A 16392-nucleotide genomic window follows, 5' to 3' on the forward strand; every position below is an offset into this window, starting at 1 on the left:
GTCATTTCAGCTCGGCACAGAATGCCTTGGACCACGCAGTGATCGCGTGTGCTCGAAGGCACAACTTAGGCTCTTTAATTTAGAGGACCTGAGTCCGTCTCCCGCCCGGCGAAACACGCTTCGGACGGCCCGGGCCCGTGCAGATCTGTAACCTTTGTTACGCAATGTGACACACGTGGTGATTATCTTGGCGTTCATACGACAAAGGAACAAAAGAAAAAGCGATTCTGGCCTAAAGGTTAGAGCATCGAATGCTATGTTCAAGAGCGCTGTGTTCAAGGTGGACCAAGGTTCTATCCTACCGTCGCGCATGTAATTAACTTTCTTTTTTTTTTGAAGTATGCGCTATTCGACAAGACAACAGCAGCACCAAGCAGCTACGGTCAGGAAGCTCCGGCATGGGCCGCAATGAAGGCTTCGCTTTAAGACTGTTTGCTTCTAGGAGCTTCATTTAGATACAAGTTCCTCTACTTCTCTGAAGGGACGCACGCCGCAATGGGCTAATGGAGGCTAAGGGGAAATCCAACGAAACTTTGAACAGCGCGTCTTCCATTTCATTTAAATACAGTCCGGAGTGATGCGGCACGAAAATAAGTGGACTACACCTGTAAATGTGGAGGGACCATCTGGGTGTTGTGCTGCCGATGAGGTGGTGGCAGAACGACTCGGGATTTTCTCTTTCGAAAAGAGATTGCTCGCGCTGATCTGCTTATGTTTGCTCCAACCGACGTCGCGCGAAATATCGCAGGAAATATCGCATTATGGGCGAAACTGCCATTTGTTTGTTCTTTATTGATAAACTTCTTTCGAAGCATTGTGCGATTTCCACGACGGTTGCCGGAGGGCACCGGTGAACATCGCCAGTTATGATAACTATTGCAGTAGTGAGCCCATAATAGCTATTGATGTAAAGTAAAAGAGGTTATGCTTTGCTTTATTTAATAAACTGCAAAACTGTTGAAGAACGCATGTATTGCCTTTGATTCACAAAGTCCATGAGCGACTGGAGCTCTGACTTTCTCTCCAGCAATCTTCGTTTGAAATTCGATGTTCATGTGTACCTTGCTCTCGCTAGTCTCTGCTTGAGCGAATCGAAGTAGCTACAACCGAGCAGATGAGCTGGAAACGTGACACTAATCCATTCAGCTATCGCTAGAGAGCCGGATGACTGCAGTTGGTGTGATGCAGGCTCAGTTTGTAAGCACACAGTGATGTTAATTTGTCAGCATGAATATATAGTCCACTGGTGACTCTTGAGTCTACACTCTATGAAAAGTTTTCACCCTAATACAACAATAATAAACAATAATGGTCATCCGTTAGTGACGCCTGTTTCTCTACTGTTCAGTCAGACCTCGTGCCTCGTGCGCCTTTCCATTCACGCGGCACGTCCAGTGCTTTCAGCTCCCGCAAGAACGAGACGCGCGTATAAGCACGACATGGAATTCTTGACAGGAAAGTAGAAAGCGCAGAGTTTTATAGAAAGGAAATGCAAGCAAGAATAGGTGGCGATTATTGTTTGCGGACAACTTAAGCCCCAAAGGGAGACAGTGTATAGATTGGGGACACCGCGATAAAGTAAATCAGGAAATCGTAAGGCGCAGGTTGAGCTCGTCTCACTCAAAGCAGGAGTGACTGGAGATCTCTGGGAAGGGTTTTCGTCCTAAGGTGGCCATAAATCGCCTGGTGATTATGATTACGATGAAACACAAACGAACACAGATACTCCAAGTAAGGCTAGCATGGAAAACTTCTTGTGCAATGCAGGAAAATGCTGTATGAAATGTGGCGCGGAATAATCAACAAGCAGGTACAAGTTTAATCAACGGAGATTGGGGCTTGCTGGCGCGGGAATACACGGGACGCTTATAATGAATCGCAAGAATCAAATTGAATTGACTGTGGGAGGCGGTCAATTACATTTAGGCTGGTTGTCAACAGTCGTCATAAAATGGATGGTCACTGCAAGCAATGTTTCGACAAGAGGTCTTTTTTGTTCATCTGTCCGTACACAAGCACTCTTACTGAAACCTTGGTTCTAGCCATGATGCATCTCTTGTTTGACCATTGTTGATAACTTCAAGTCCCCATTTGCGTGCGATTGTCTGTCTTGTTTGACATTCGGGCTGGTGGGCCCCATAAATTGATTGACAGCGTGAGTAGACAGACGGATCAACAGGTGTGAGAAACAGGTATGTTCTCGGTAACATATCACAGAATCATGCCTATTTATAGCACATTTTCATACCCCTCTGTGTACGCTCCCCTTAAAGCAGAAAAGAAATTGAGCACGCTCCAATTTTGATAGTGCTTGATGAAACTCTTATAATGAAGTGATTATGTGTCGCAGCAACGCAACAACCTCTTGTGAAGTAGAAGTCCCAGTCTTGTGACGCACGTGGCCTGTGTGATTTTTTTCCCTTTTTCGTTTTAATTCTAGCCTGTAGTATCATAGTCGTAGCGGGTGCTGCATCAGTACAAGTCAAATTTACTTGTGTAGTCTTCATACGTATATACCTATAACATTTGTCTGCGCCTAGATAATTCGACTATCGACGGTATTCAACAAAGATCAACACGACGGTTATGTATAAACCACTTGCATTCTCTTGTAAATGTATGGTTGTCGCAAGCTTATGCTGTTTTATTTTCTGTGAAGTTGGCAAAAGCGTGCATAAAAAAAAATGAATGAATAAAGAAATAAACGCTGTGAAAAAGAAAAAGTCACTCGGAGAAGCAACAGGAGGCAGGCGTTAACGCAGCTCAATATATGCAGCAGCATCGCTTGTTGTCACTCGAATCCCTCAGTCAGTCTGTGTTCCGAACGTGAATTTAGGCGCACACGCCGTCTAAGCACACCTGAAACAAAGAAAGCAAATACAGTGCGTGTTACGAACAGGCAGAAACAAATAAGACTTTGGCTTGCTGAAAGCAAATACTGTGCGTTTATTTTCCTTGTATTTGCCCTTTCTTTTTGGAAGTTACATTGCCGCCTGCGGTTAGGAAAGTATTTAAAGCGAATAATTTTTAATTATTATTATTATTTTTTGTTTTTTCGGGCTCGTTTTTGTGTTTGGTCGTCGGTCGACGGTGGGTGGTCGGACTCGGCAAGGAAAATGTTCGTTCGTTCGTTCGTTCGTTCGTTCGTTCGTTCGTTCGTTCGTTCGTTCGTTCGTTCGTTCGTTCGTTCTTTCGTTCTTTCGTTCGTTCGTTCTTTCGTTCGTTCGTTCGTTCGTTCGTTCGTTCGTTCATTCGTTCGTTCGTTCGTTCGTTCGTTCGTTCAACGATCATCGTCGATGGCTTCCGCACAATGTTTTCTTGTTTTTAATTGATAATTTATTTCACGGAGCACCATCACCCCCCCCCCCTTTCCTCCCCTTTGTAGAACGATTCCGTAATAAAGGTTATTTTATGAACAGGTAATCGGGAGAAACGAAGTAGGCTTTCTATTTTGCCAAGCGAATAACACTCCATGCATGTGTCTGACTCAGGCCTTATTACCACAATTAACCTATGGGTGAAAAAAGCTGTACAGAACTGTCTCCAGAAGAACTAATTTGGCGCATTCCGGAATTCGCTCTACGAAGTGTTGTGTTACCTCTACAGACGGACACAGCACTGCCTTAATCATGCAGCTTCGGTCACGTTGAAAATATACTTGTGTTAACTCTCGAAAGAGTTACAGAAATACAACCAAACGATACGCAAGATACTCAGAGATTTGTATGATATTTCTGGTGACCATGGTCTTGCTTCCAGCAGTCAATGCCGTGCAATATTTTAGTTTCTTGAGGGTCATAATTTCCATCAAATAAATTTATAGTTACTTTAGCTTAAAAAACTTTAGAACTGTAGTTCTGTAATGTGTGGAGGAATTAGACCCAAGTGAGGGAGACAAAAGGCGGCACGAGTTAAGGATTCCTTTTGCTCAATTTTAATACTTTGTAGTGACAGCTCACGACCGATCAATCCTAGTCATAACGGAGAGGGAGCCCCGCTTGGGTCACCAACGAAACGAGAAAAATGGAAATAATTGAGACTGTCCGTTAATGAGATTTGGCCGGCTCATGGCCTGCATTAAATGCACGTCTGTTTCCAAAAAAAAAAAAAAAGCAAACGGTAGCCATTTTGTCACCGCTGCGGCAATAGTTCCGTTATCCCGCCGATTGGCGAAATCGGCGAAGGCCCAAGTGCTTTGCCAATCAGGAGCACCGCTTTTACATGTATGTTTTGTGGAGTACGGAAGCAGATCCCGTCTGTCCCTTTGTTTTCCAAGATAGTCAGCATAATATTTGACAGAAGTGACAGCCGGAAATGCCTCAGGCAAGACGGTTTCATTGTTGCGGCGTCGTAAAGCGTTACAGAAAGTGCGAAGGCAGCTAGGCTTTTGACATGCACCCTTTTTGCACGGCTTCTTTAGTTTCTAGGGCAGCGTATACTAATGAGGACAGTTTGGCGTTGTGCGGTACAAGCAGGCGAAGAAAATTAGGGCTCTTGATATTTACGTACGTTGCAAGAAGACTTCATGTAAAAAAAAAAAATTGAGTTTCAAAGAGAAAGGTATCTCACCCTTGTCGAATCACACACTGTGCCATCAGCGGCACGCGTCTCCCAGCAGTTCCAGTAGCCACCAACGCGATCAGGGATGCGGACGAACCGGCAACAGGACTGTGTGCAGTCTTGGTAAGGTGAGACTGTCGTCGGTCTCCGCTGAATAGAAATTATAAGTTCTCAATATCAGCCAAGCCTCGCAGGCAAGCAAATGCCACCAAATCTGCTGATCACATCGTTAGTGGGAAAAATAATTTCGGCACTTTGTGTTCGCACGTGTCAAGTCCGGTAGCGGGGAATAGCGTCCCGCCGTGGGTATTACTGTGCCTCACTGGCGTACGTGCGGTTTTGCTGGAGTTGAATTTAGTTCGTGGGGTGACGTATGTTATGGGCGCGCCATACATGCGCCCCGGTTTACACAAAGTGACGCATCAGCTTTTTCTGGGAATCGTGCTACCACAACTTACGTTTGGCGAGTGCCAGTGCGGGCATGATGGAGCTATGCGGGGCACTTAGGCAAATGGGAATGCGACCGCGCCGCGAGTGTGTTGATACAGCGCCAGCACTGCCTCCGCTAAAACTCGGTGAAACGATTTGAAAACCTGACCCGGCGCTTTAGTGGCTAAGGCTTTGGATATGGCTGAGCACGAGGTCACGGGTTCGATCCTGACCGCGGTGTTCGCACACCATTTGGGATTGAATGCAAAAAAAAAAAAAACAACAGGGCACAAGCAGTGGCACCATACGCCAACTACAAACAAATACCTTCCCGGACGCGTTTCACCTCAAAGGGATATTCCCTGAAGAACGCAAAGAAGACGCATACATGTAAGACATGCAAACAGGACACAAATATACTCAAACACGTGCTATGGGAATGTAACGCCCAACGCAAGAACGAGTTAAACTCCGAGACTCCATGGCTGAGGTGGGGCGTCGCTCTGCGCAGTTCCGACCTCGGTGACCAACCCTGGGCCGTCCAGGAAAGCCCGCGAGGCGGCGATGAGACAAGATGTCGACGTGTAATAACGACAGAAATACGGAAAGCGAAGCTACATGCTCGTTGGAAAGAAAAAAAAAAGGAAACCGGAAAGCTGGTGAAACAGGGAGATACGAGAAGCGATCGCCGAACGACAGAAAGCAGAACGACGAGAGCACAGGCAGGCAGGCAAAAAAAAAAAAAATCGCAATTGCCGCAGGAACAAGTAGCCAGAAAACGAGAAATATACCGGGAGAAAAGCAACAAAATATGCTTCAAACACTGGTTCAAGCAAAGATGAAAGTTCAAAGTGAACTTTGGTTGTCAGAAATAAGTGAAGAAAAGAAGGCCGCACTTAGAATATTTTGGAACCACATAAGCTTATTAGGCAGGAAGTCTGAAACAACACAACAACATATCTAAGACGAAGATGGAAGCAAACTGGAAGGGGATGCGGCATTAAATTACATCCGAAGTATAACAGCTGAATCTTTTTGAGGCAATGACGAAGTTTTACTTGAGGAAAAACAAGAGCATGAAAAATAACCAGATGGAGAAGGACCTGGTGCTGTCAAATTTCAACTTGAAGAAAGCCGAAGAGAAAATTGCGAAGCGCACAGCCGCAGGGTTAGACGAGGTTCCCGTTAGGCTGATTAATGAACTAGGACCAAGAGGTAAGGAAGCTCTGTTGAAAGCAGAAAAAGAAAGTTAAATATATAGACGAATACTAGACAGTTGGCGACAAAGTAGAGTGAATTTAATTTAATTTAATTTAATTTAAGGCAAGGGGGGAGAAAGATAGAATTCACTTGTTTAGATCGACCGTTGACCACTACATCTGTAATATACAGGTTAGCAATGCAGGCAGTTAAATTAAAGCTGCAAGCATGGGCAGAGAATAATGCCATTTTGGGAGAACTTCAGAATGGCTTCAGAAAAGGTAGGCGTCTGGATAACTTATTTGTCCTTACTCAGTCTATTGAAAGATCCAGAGTAGAAAGGAGACCGATTTGTGTGGACTTTTTAGACATTACAGGAGCGTATGACAACGTAGACCGCAACATTTTGTAGGATATTCTGGAAGGGGAAGGCTTGGGCGACGATTGTATACAGCATTTGAGAGAGATTTATCGAGAAAATACCATTTGCGTTGAATAGGAAGGCATGAGGAACGGGTTGAGGAAATTCGGGGCGAACTTGAATTCTGGAAGGTGTTGCGCGGAGGGGACGGCCAAAGGCTCCGGCAGTGATGGGAAACGTGACCGATTCGGCCGCAGCAGAAACAGATCGGCCTGTCGTCAGGTGTCCGCCAGTCCGAGGGATTCCTTGTAGCGTGGGGATAACGGACACTGTGAGGTGGACTGCGATGGGACCGAGGCGTAAGAGCAGTGCGGGTGTCAGGGCGACTCAAGGAGCAGGCGCTTGAAAGATCCATATTAGCGATTTCCTGACGAACGACGGACTGGATCAGCGATATCGTCTTAGCAGTGTTGTTGCAAGACGTTTGTTCAGGCGAGGGAGGAAACGCTGCTTCGAGTTCGCGGCGTACAATTCGGGTCACGTTTTCGCGTGGTGGTGGTGAGCTACATTGGTCGGTACAAGAAGTCGCTGTAGTGTTTGGAAGCCGTGTAATCTGATCGTATATACGGCGACTCTTCGCCTTCTCGAAATGGCGGCATTCCTTCATGATGGCGTCGACAGTGGATAAGTTTCTGAAGACTAAAGGTTGAAGGCGTCGTCAGCGATCCCTTTGATAATGTGTCCATCAAGGGACTGAGGCAGGGGTGCCCTTTATCGCCACTGCTGTTTTTGACGTACATGGTGAGGATGGAGAGGGCACTAGAGGAAAGTAATGTCGGCTTTAATCTCTCATACAAACAGGCGGATACAGTGGTGGAGCAGCAGCTTCCAGGTTTGTTAGATGTGGAGGACGTTGTGTTGCTAGCTAACAAGCAAATTGATATGCAACGTCTGGTTGATATCTGTGTTGGCTCTGTGGACGGGAAGGCGAGAATTTAGGTCTGAAATTTAGCGTTAAAGAATCAGGTGTTATAGTATTCAATGAAAACAATGAACAGATAATGTAAATTCAGGGTCAGGAAATACCTCGGGTCGAAGAATAAGATACCTTGGTCTATGGATAAACGAAGGCTATAGATATCTGGAAACACAGGAAAAAACAATTACTGCAAAGCGGAAGAGAAATGCGACCATAATGAAACACAGAGAGCTATGGGGATAAAATAGGTACGAGGTGTTCCGGGGTATGTGGAAGGGTTTAACGGTTCCAGGACTTACATTTGTAAATGCGATTATTTGCTTGAGGTCAGGCGTACAATCAGGGCTCGATGGCAACCGAAGATTAGTGAAAGGCCTCGCATTGGGCGCTCACGGGAAGACTACAAATGAAGCTGTGCAAGGGGGATATGGACTGGACTAGTTTTGAAGTGAGGGAAGCTCGCAGTAAAATTGATTATGAAGTGCGACTGTGGAATGTGCAAGAAAGTAAATGGGCTGGCAGAGTTTTCAGGTATTTGTACGGGAAGAACGTTGAGAAACAGTGGAGGAAAAAAACTAGAACCTTACCAGCAAGTATGCGACCTGTACGGTGAGCAACATGGCAACAAAGAACATCAAACGGAAAGTCAGAGAGGCTGAGATAATCTCATGTGTGGTGGCAATGGAAAAGAAACCTGCTGTTAGTAGCAACTTAAGAGGAAAAAATGATATCAGGAAAGAAACAATTTATGATAACTCAAAGGGTAGCTCACTACATTTCGAAGCGAGATCAGGACGCTTTAGAACACACACTTATATGGCGAAATAGAACAACAACGAAGAAGATGTGCTTGCTGCGGTGAAACGAGGGAAACGATGGAGCATGTTTTATTAGAACGTGAAGATATCTGCCCAGCGGTCCATTTAGGCATCTCTGGTCACCTCGAAGCCCTTGGGTTCAGCGAGAGGAGGGGGAAAGTAAACATGTCCGCAGTAGAGATTAGCACGCAGCGATTGGAAGATTGGGGGAAGTAGGGAAACGACAAACAACGAAGGCATGCAAAAACAAAGTTGTCAATAGGGGTTCAGAGAATTTGGTTATGGGAATTCTTGTTATTTTTCTCCTTTTATTTTTTATTTTTAACATAGGTAGGACATTATGTAATACAATAACAAGAGCTTGGTGGGGCAATCCGCCGCCCTGTTTAAAAAGTGACGCTCACAACATCCATCCATCCGACGTCCCGTCGTGGAAGACCTGAGCCCAGGTCGCCAGAGCTTGCCGGACAATTCAATAAAGTTATTATCTACGAAACTCGTCTGCCGTGCAGTCGACGCACACTAGAGAACCCAGGTGGTCCAAATAAATCTGTATCTATACCTTGCGGCTTCCTTCACAGCCCGCTATGCAGCTATGCCGACTAAGCACCATACAACACAAATTATTTTTAGGAGCATGACGAATAAATCAAAGAATAAGAGTTTGCATCACCTACTCTGTGTAATCTTGCAGCTCGTCTCTTGCGTGCAATATGCCAGTCGCTTTCCGTTGTCGTTGGCCAGGGGTTGACGTTCCGATTGATTGTAGATAGCTGCGAAGGGAATCGGCAGTAAGCTGTAGCAACTTCTGCCGGTGTTTCTACGCAAGCTCAAGGCTTGCGTAGAAACTGGCCGTAACTCAAAGTTGTGCCCTTCGAGCAAATGATGGGCTTCGACAACGAAGCTGTTCAAGGCACCCGTACAACCCGTTTTCGGGCGGCGACGGCGTGCGGCAGCGTTCTCGGTATCAGATGTCATAGGATTAACAGCCAGCCATGCAACCTGCCTCGGAGTCCCCAATTTGTTAGCTTTGAAACGTAAGGAACAGTAATGACCAAATTAGAGTTACCTTGCGTGTACTTCGCTCGAATCGAGGACAACTTCTTCCTTGGGCGGTAATTTGTAAGGCGAGTTTTCTTTCTCGCGTCGCGTTTTTATGGCTCTAAGTAGGCGCACAGCCAGGAGTTTCCATGGCTGCGGTGATGAAAGGTGATGGCGTGATCCAGCGGCGCGGCTTCCGCACGATCGTCGAAGTGGCCGTATGACCGTCGCTGATGAGTCGTCGCTATATAAGAACAGCTGGTGAACCGACCGTTAAAACTTCCGATGAAGGGTGTGAGAATACTGTTGTATACAGCTTCTCTGACCTTCATGTTTGAGTTGCTCAGATTAACATACGCCTGCGTAAGTTTTTCACTTTATATGAAGAATTCCGTTTCTTATTTGTGTGAAGCATCGCCAACTTATGTGAATTTCCGGCAACAGTCAACGTAATGCTGGAGTCATATGACTATTTTCAGGTAGCACAGATAGCCTGTGCTACCTGAGCAGCGTTATTATCTTTTTACCTATGCTGAGAGCAGACTTTGACAGTCGCTAGAATATTTCTGAGCATTAATTAAGCCTGGCGTTGGGCTAGTTCTTGTATCTGTGGTTCAACATTTCAGCGTTACTTTTTAAACACAAGTATTTCTTAGCAGTCCCTAATTATCGAAATCAAGTTGAACTGCGTCTTCATCTATCAATGATGACTGTCAGAGTCGATTATGCGACTGCGTTGCTCTGAATTCGTGCGCCACCGAAGCAATAACGTATGTCATTTACCAACATCAGCGTTTTTTCTTTTTGACGTGAAACATCTTTCAGTTGGGTCAGCATAGGGGGTCGCTTGCTAAAACATGTAACGAAAACGTGTTTCACTGGTGTGGCTTATATCTTTGCAACCATGCTACACAGTCGCCTGACTTTGGTATCGTGTAGAGAAAAAAGCCGTTACTCGATGCTACATGTGATGCATGCAGAAATGACGTCGTTATCGCGCCAAGGATGGCGCAGCCGGAGCTAAATTTAGCCTCTCGCTTGGCATTCAGAGAGGCACAGCTGTGCGGTATGTTTGTCCACCCGAGCTGGAACTATTGCGTTTGAGACAGCTCACTCAGCCATAGTAGGCTAATCCATAGCATAATCCATCAAACTGAAACCAGTGCTCATCGGGAGTTACAAGGCTTAAAAATGTGCACTCTGTTGCAGACTTTTGAAGTTTGCTCGGCTATGACGCTCCTCGCGTTCGACACGCAGGGTTCAGATATGGCGTGAATGAGACTCGGGAAGCAAGACAGATGCGATGCAATTGCGATTCGCACCCGTCAACTGTGACCATGGTGGGCCCGTTACGAATAGGGAGCGAGCCCGATTGCAACGTTAGATCGTAGGACCGTATACCAGTCGCTACAGCGGCTGCTGCGTCTATGGTTCTTTCCCGAATCGAAACCCCTTCACATGAGTTTCTCAAGAACAGCAGCCCGACGCTTTAGTGAGCTGCGCCATGAATGCACTGCGTGCGTGCCGCTTTTAAATGAACCTCTCGCCAAGATGGGTCACTCTGCATGTGACACCTGTTGTGCGGGCAGCAACGGAAGACACATCTCGTCACGGAAGCGGCGCAGAGACTTCTCCGCAGTGCCACTAGATGGGGCAGCGCCCTCAGAAAAAAAGAAAGCGCTAGAGAGGATCCCGGCTGCCGCATGAGGCGTTTTCTCAGCGCCATGCACCGGCGCGGATTTCGGAGGCCACGTGCAGGCTTCGCGTCGGCGCTTACAGAGGGCGCCGAGTGTTGATAAGGAAGCCCGAGGGAGGAGTTCCTCTGCAGCACAGGCCTCACACATAAGGCGTTTCGGCGGTGCCAATACGCTGTGTTGCTATATTGTTTCAATGCGAAGCGCACTGCCGTCGCCAGTCATCGTGGGTTGGGTTCTGCCGAATTTCTCTACCTCTGTATCTTTTTTACTGTTTAGCGACGAGATGACGAAATCCAATTCCGAATATTTTGATTTGTCTTCTTCAAACTTAAGATGTACTGTAACAGCGGAACAGATGTTCTTCTGTTAAAATGAAAACAGCGCGGGTACGTGCCATCGCATTACGCGAGTTGTGATACAACTGTGCGCAAATGGAGATCGAAACAATGGCCAATCATAGCGTTAAGAGAGTCGCGCCGAAATGTGCTTACCGAACAGTTTAAGGGTTGGCCGGTGTTGTTCTTTAAATGCTCCGATACGTGGCAGGCATCACAGTCAAATTTCTTGTAGAACTCCACGGGAAACACGTTATGTTCGGGATCGAGAGCAGGTTGTGGTGTGTCCTTCCAGCAAAGACCACGGTAGTCTCTGAAAATGATTCATTTTTGATGTAAAACGGTAAGCGCGGTGCCTTTCAACGCTACCACGCATGAGACAGGCTGAGCCTAAGCATGTCGACAGTGCGCGGACAATGTGGAGACGTTGGACAAATATAGGAAATTTTGACTGCTTCAACGTGCACCTTTGCAAGTTTAGAGTGCCCACGTTACCGTTCTCCGTACACGAGTCGATGCAAATTCTTGGCATTCTGTGTATGCAACAAGGTCTAGCGTGACAGATACTGTGAACGCATATAAGACAAAGATTTCGATGCAAATTTTACATTGGAGCTGTGAATGCGAGCGGAAGCGCACAACAAATGTTAAATGCGTGTTTTCCCGTTTTCCTGGGTCAATTAGGTCAATCTCCGCCTTTATATTTGCAAGAAAGTTAATTGTATCGGATAAATAAAAATTGCTAAACATTTTTTTTCTACATTTTTAAACACATATGAAATGCATCCAAAGTTTCCCGGTTATTCCGGGAGAACCAAACGTGGCAGCAATTTTATGTTTGAAGAAATGGGGTCCATGGGTGATGTGCACTGAAACCTCGAAACCGTTTAGGTAATAAGGAACGCTGGAAATAATAACAGACTGATCGCTTCGTGCCTGTTTAGGGGCGTACAACACGGTCACGTTGTTTATCCGGTGTTTTCGGAGAACTGAACGTGTCACCTTGATTCAACTTGCCTCTGGTCAGGACGTATTTTGTGTACTGTGCAATGACAGCTTGTAATGTGCAGGTTAATGAGTGCCCTTGTAGTAAATTTGCCCTACTTCTAGATTGTTAGAAGTACACTTTTTTTTGAACGATTACGAAGTTTACCAAATGTTCGAAAAGAACATCTGGCAGGGCTGAAATTTCAAGCAAGAAGCGGGCATAATACGGCTCATGTGCTGGCAAAGTTACAAGTGTGTCACTTAAATAGGCTGTTTGGGATAAGTTTTCTTAGGCGAATGGTCGGAAATGTTGTACGGCCGTTACGCAGAGGTATCCAGTGTCCTCAGATTCGACGCCGAGTTAACTTTTGGTAGGCATCGGCAGCATGTGAGGAATAATGTGTGTCGTGAGTTTAACGTTTCCACGTTATGCACTTTAAAAGATTTAGTCAGTACCCGTTTCTTTTTCAATTTTCGGGAATTATATACGAAAAGCGTAGAGAGTCGTCATCGAAATAAAAAGAAATACATTTGTCGCGGGCTTTTTCCAAGTCTTAATTATCTGTCTCTTTAAACTATAATTTTATATTATCTTTGCGTAGTTCGTCGGAATGGCCTGGTTTCGCGATCACGTTTTCCACCGGGGTCTTAAACTAATGCTCTGTTGGGTCTGTTAGACATCGGTCACTCTGTGGTTTGCATCATATATATCGGGTAAGGTTTTGCTCATCTTTCGACAGTGTTAACAGCGTCGCCTCAGTGTGCACCGAGCGACGCGTATACCGCAAGTTTCTTTTTCGTGGAGCGAGCTGCTTGGCAGTGACGGTTGTTCGTCATCGCTAAATCTCTACTCACAGTCCTCTCTGTGTCCTTAATCGTTCCTACACTGGCCCCTTCGTCTTTCACGTTAGCATCGGACGCGAGGAACGACGCAGCATAATTTATACACTGTAGGATTATTTCTTGATTTAAAAAAAAGCATTTGACTCCATTAAACATGATATCTTATTGCAGAAGTTAAGCAATTACGGAATTAGAGGGGTTGCCTTAGGTGTAGTTACCAGTTACCTAACGAACAGAACCCAGTATACTGCGCTAAACCAAGCTCAGTCTGATATTGGTGTTATCTCGTTTGGGATACTACAAGGGTCTATACTTGGACCATTCTTATTTCTTCTCTGTAATAATGACATCGTAAATATTCCGCTAACTCCAGAAATTATCCTCTATGCTGACGACACTAACACATTTTTTTCAGGGGCTAATATAGGTTACATAGAGAGACAAGCGAATACCTGGCTTGAAAACTTATCAGTGTGGTTTGGCGTGAATAAATTAGCTCTAAACACGAGCAGAACAAAATTTATTGTTTTTAGACCAAAGAATAAATATGTGACAGACATTGATCTTCACTACGGTGATCACCAAATCGAACACGTTACATTCCATAAATTTCTTGGTGTAGATATTCAGGAACACCTAAGTTGGGGGGGGGGGGGTCAGCACATGTCACAAAAATACAAACAGACATTTCACGAACAATCGGAGTCACTTTTAAACTAAAGGATCTGTTACCACCTTGGTTAAAAAAAACAAATATATTATACCCTAGTACACTCTCGTCTGCACTACTGCCTTCTTGTATCGGGTACAACCACGAAAAGGAATTTAGAAAGCCTACATTGTGGGGTCCTCTCACACCCGTACTCTTGGGACAAAGGAACGACAGTACACAGTATGCAAACACTCACAAGGGCATTTATTGCACCTTTCATAGATCAGTGCCTGCTAGCCGAGTTGCTATCCACAAAACATGCCGATGGGCGCGCGACAAATCTAGAAGTCTGACTCACCGCGACCGGAAGCGAGCGAATATGTTCGCCCCATGCTGGATCCCAAGGCCTGGTCGTTCGCGTGTATGGTCACGCGAATCGTGGCGCATTCGAGGGCGGCCACGCGAGGCGGTCTCGCAGAAGCATGGGTCGGCGCGCACGCGGGATACGTCCCCGCCGCGCGCCAACCCGCCGGGCAAGAGGGTCGCTGCACGTGCGGCACGGCTCGTCCGTGCTGCTTGCCGTCTCGACCCCCAACAGCCAGAGCGCCTTGTCTCCCGGCGCCCGAGTAACCCCGCCGCGGCGCGACGCTTGCGCCATCTCTCGCACCGCGCTTGTACCACTCCAACCGCCGCGGGCGCCAGGCCACGCGGCGGGCGAAGCCGCCCTGCAGGAGACGAGCCATGCGGGAAAACTAGATCTCAGGGGAGGCGTGAGAGTCACGCATTCCCACATCCCCCCAACCTTAAATCACTACATATTCCGGCGAGACATGTGACACGGTCTAACATCAAACTGTGCTTCGCAAACAAGGTAGAACATTAAACAGTGGCCGCGCCGGGGAAATGTCCACACGCTGTCCATAGCATGCGAGCCGACATTGTCCTTGGGTGCACCGCTGGCGTCCGCCGGTCACAGCAGCAGCTTTGCGACTCGACAGCACGATTCCAGGCCAGGACTCCGGAGACGACGACGCAGTAGTCGGTACGAGCAAGCGTCGCTCGCGCCGACGCGCCCTGCTGGGAAGAGCCACCGTAGCTGTCGGTGACCGCCGGCTCTTTTGTCCGCCGCCGAGGGTTGTGAGCTGGATACAGGAGGCCGCCGAAGTCGCTGCGCCGAACTGGCCACAGCCTCACCATCGCCCGGGGTGGCTCGATCGTAGTCCGGGGCAGCAGCGCAGACGATGTGCAGGTGACGGCAAACCAGGGGTGACTCCAATCACGCTGCGTAAACTCAACACACTCGGCAAACACTAAAGTAGTGCAAGGGAGAGGAATTATGCATGCGCATCGCCCACGTGGTACGATGTTCAACTCGGCTAGCAAAAGATCGGGCAGCTACTCAGATGCTAAGTTCACGTGAACGAAGCTCGCTTTCTTGAGTCGAACGAGTAACTTCAATTCGTGCGAGGCTAAATAGAATGAGGGAAGCGAATTGCAACACCTCAACGCCACGGTCCACTAGGTTGTGTCCCCCCACGTGCGACAGGCAGCTTCGTAAAGCCTTAGGCCTAAAGCGTCGCTACCCTGACAACAACCGGCATCCAAAAACACCCAAAATGAGCGCAAAACAGGCAGCCGCGAGGAGACGTTAGCTCTGTGAGGTGGTCCTACTCCGCTCGGTGCACAAAGCATCCGAGTTGACGGCGCCCACCGTCCCAGACGGTGTCGGAGCGCCCGGTGCCAGGCCGCAATACCAGTCAGCCCGTAGTGGCACCCGTGGCCCGCGGCCACCCGGCTACCAGAGCCGCGACTTCATCCGAGTCAAAGAGATAGAAGAAGCTATTTACATAAGAAATTCGGATCAGCCACGAGGCTTCCGTACTCACTCGCTTCAGGCTTGCCACTGCTCTGCGGGCGCTCAGCCTCGCTCTCCCAGGATGCAGACCACGTGGCTCTCGTACCGACGAATGCCATTAAGAAAAAACACTTGCGAAAAGGCTTAGCATGTTGACATGTTCAAACACACTACCGCCACCATCACCTCGCTCAAGAAAGCACGCCGCCGACGCTAGCGATCAAAATTCACGCTAGGCCTACGCTTCGGTTCAAACAAAGGTCTCGAACGAAGCAAACTGTTAAAACTATCGTCCGATGCCCCAAGAGTCCCACGTTGGGCAGCCAGATGTGGGGTCCTCTCACACCCGTACTCTTGGGACAAAGGAACGACAGTACACAGTATGCAAACACTCACAAGGGCATTTATTGCACCTTTCATAGATCAGTGCCTGCTAGCCGAGTTGCTATCCACAAAACATGCCGATGGGCGCGCGACAAATCTAGAAGTCTGACTCACCGCGACCGGAAGCGAGCGAATATGTTCGCCCCATGCTGGATCCCAAGGCCTGGTCGTTCGCGTGTATGGTCACGCGAATCGTGGCGCATTCGAGGGCGGCCACGCGAGGCGGTCTCGCAGAAGCATGGGTCGGCGCG

At 47.4% G+C, this 16392-nt stretch overlaps 1 protein-coding gene across 4 annotated transcripts in view; it reads right to left on the bottom strand.

Moving 5' to 3' along the window:
• Positions 1 to 16392, bottom strand: part of LOC142560545 (uncharacterized) — an 81997-nt gene that overhangs the window by 44669 nt on the left and 20936 nt on the right. The window contains exons 10-13 of one of the 4 annotated variants that reach the window (XM_075672726.1): positions 11577 to 11733; positions 9025 to 9120; positions 4570 to 4710; positions 2585 to 2859 (exon numbers count right to left, since the gene is read on the bottom strand). In XM_075672726.1, the coding sequence (XP_075528841.1) occupies positions 2833 to 2859; positions 4570 to 4710; positions 9025 to 9120; positions 11577 to 11733 (421 nt within the window). In that variant the 3' untranslated portion in view covers positions 2585 to 2832. Of the gene's footprint in view, positions 1 to 2584; positions 2860 to 4569; positions 4711 to 9024; positions 9121 to 11576; positions 11734 to 16392 lie in introns of those variants that run through there. The other 3 variants (XM_075672727.1, XM_075672728.1, XM_075672730.1) reach the window with 3 other exon arrangements.

Source organism: Dermacentor variabilis, chromosome 10 (genome assembly GCF_050947875.1).
Source record: "Dermacentor variabilis isolate Ectoservices chromosome 10, ASM5094787v1, whole genome shotgun sequence".
Taxonomy (NCBI): Eukaryota; Metazoa; Arthropoda; class Arachnida; order Ixodida; family Ixodidae; genus Dermacentor; species Dermacentor variabilis.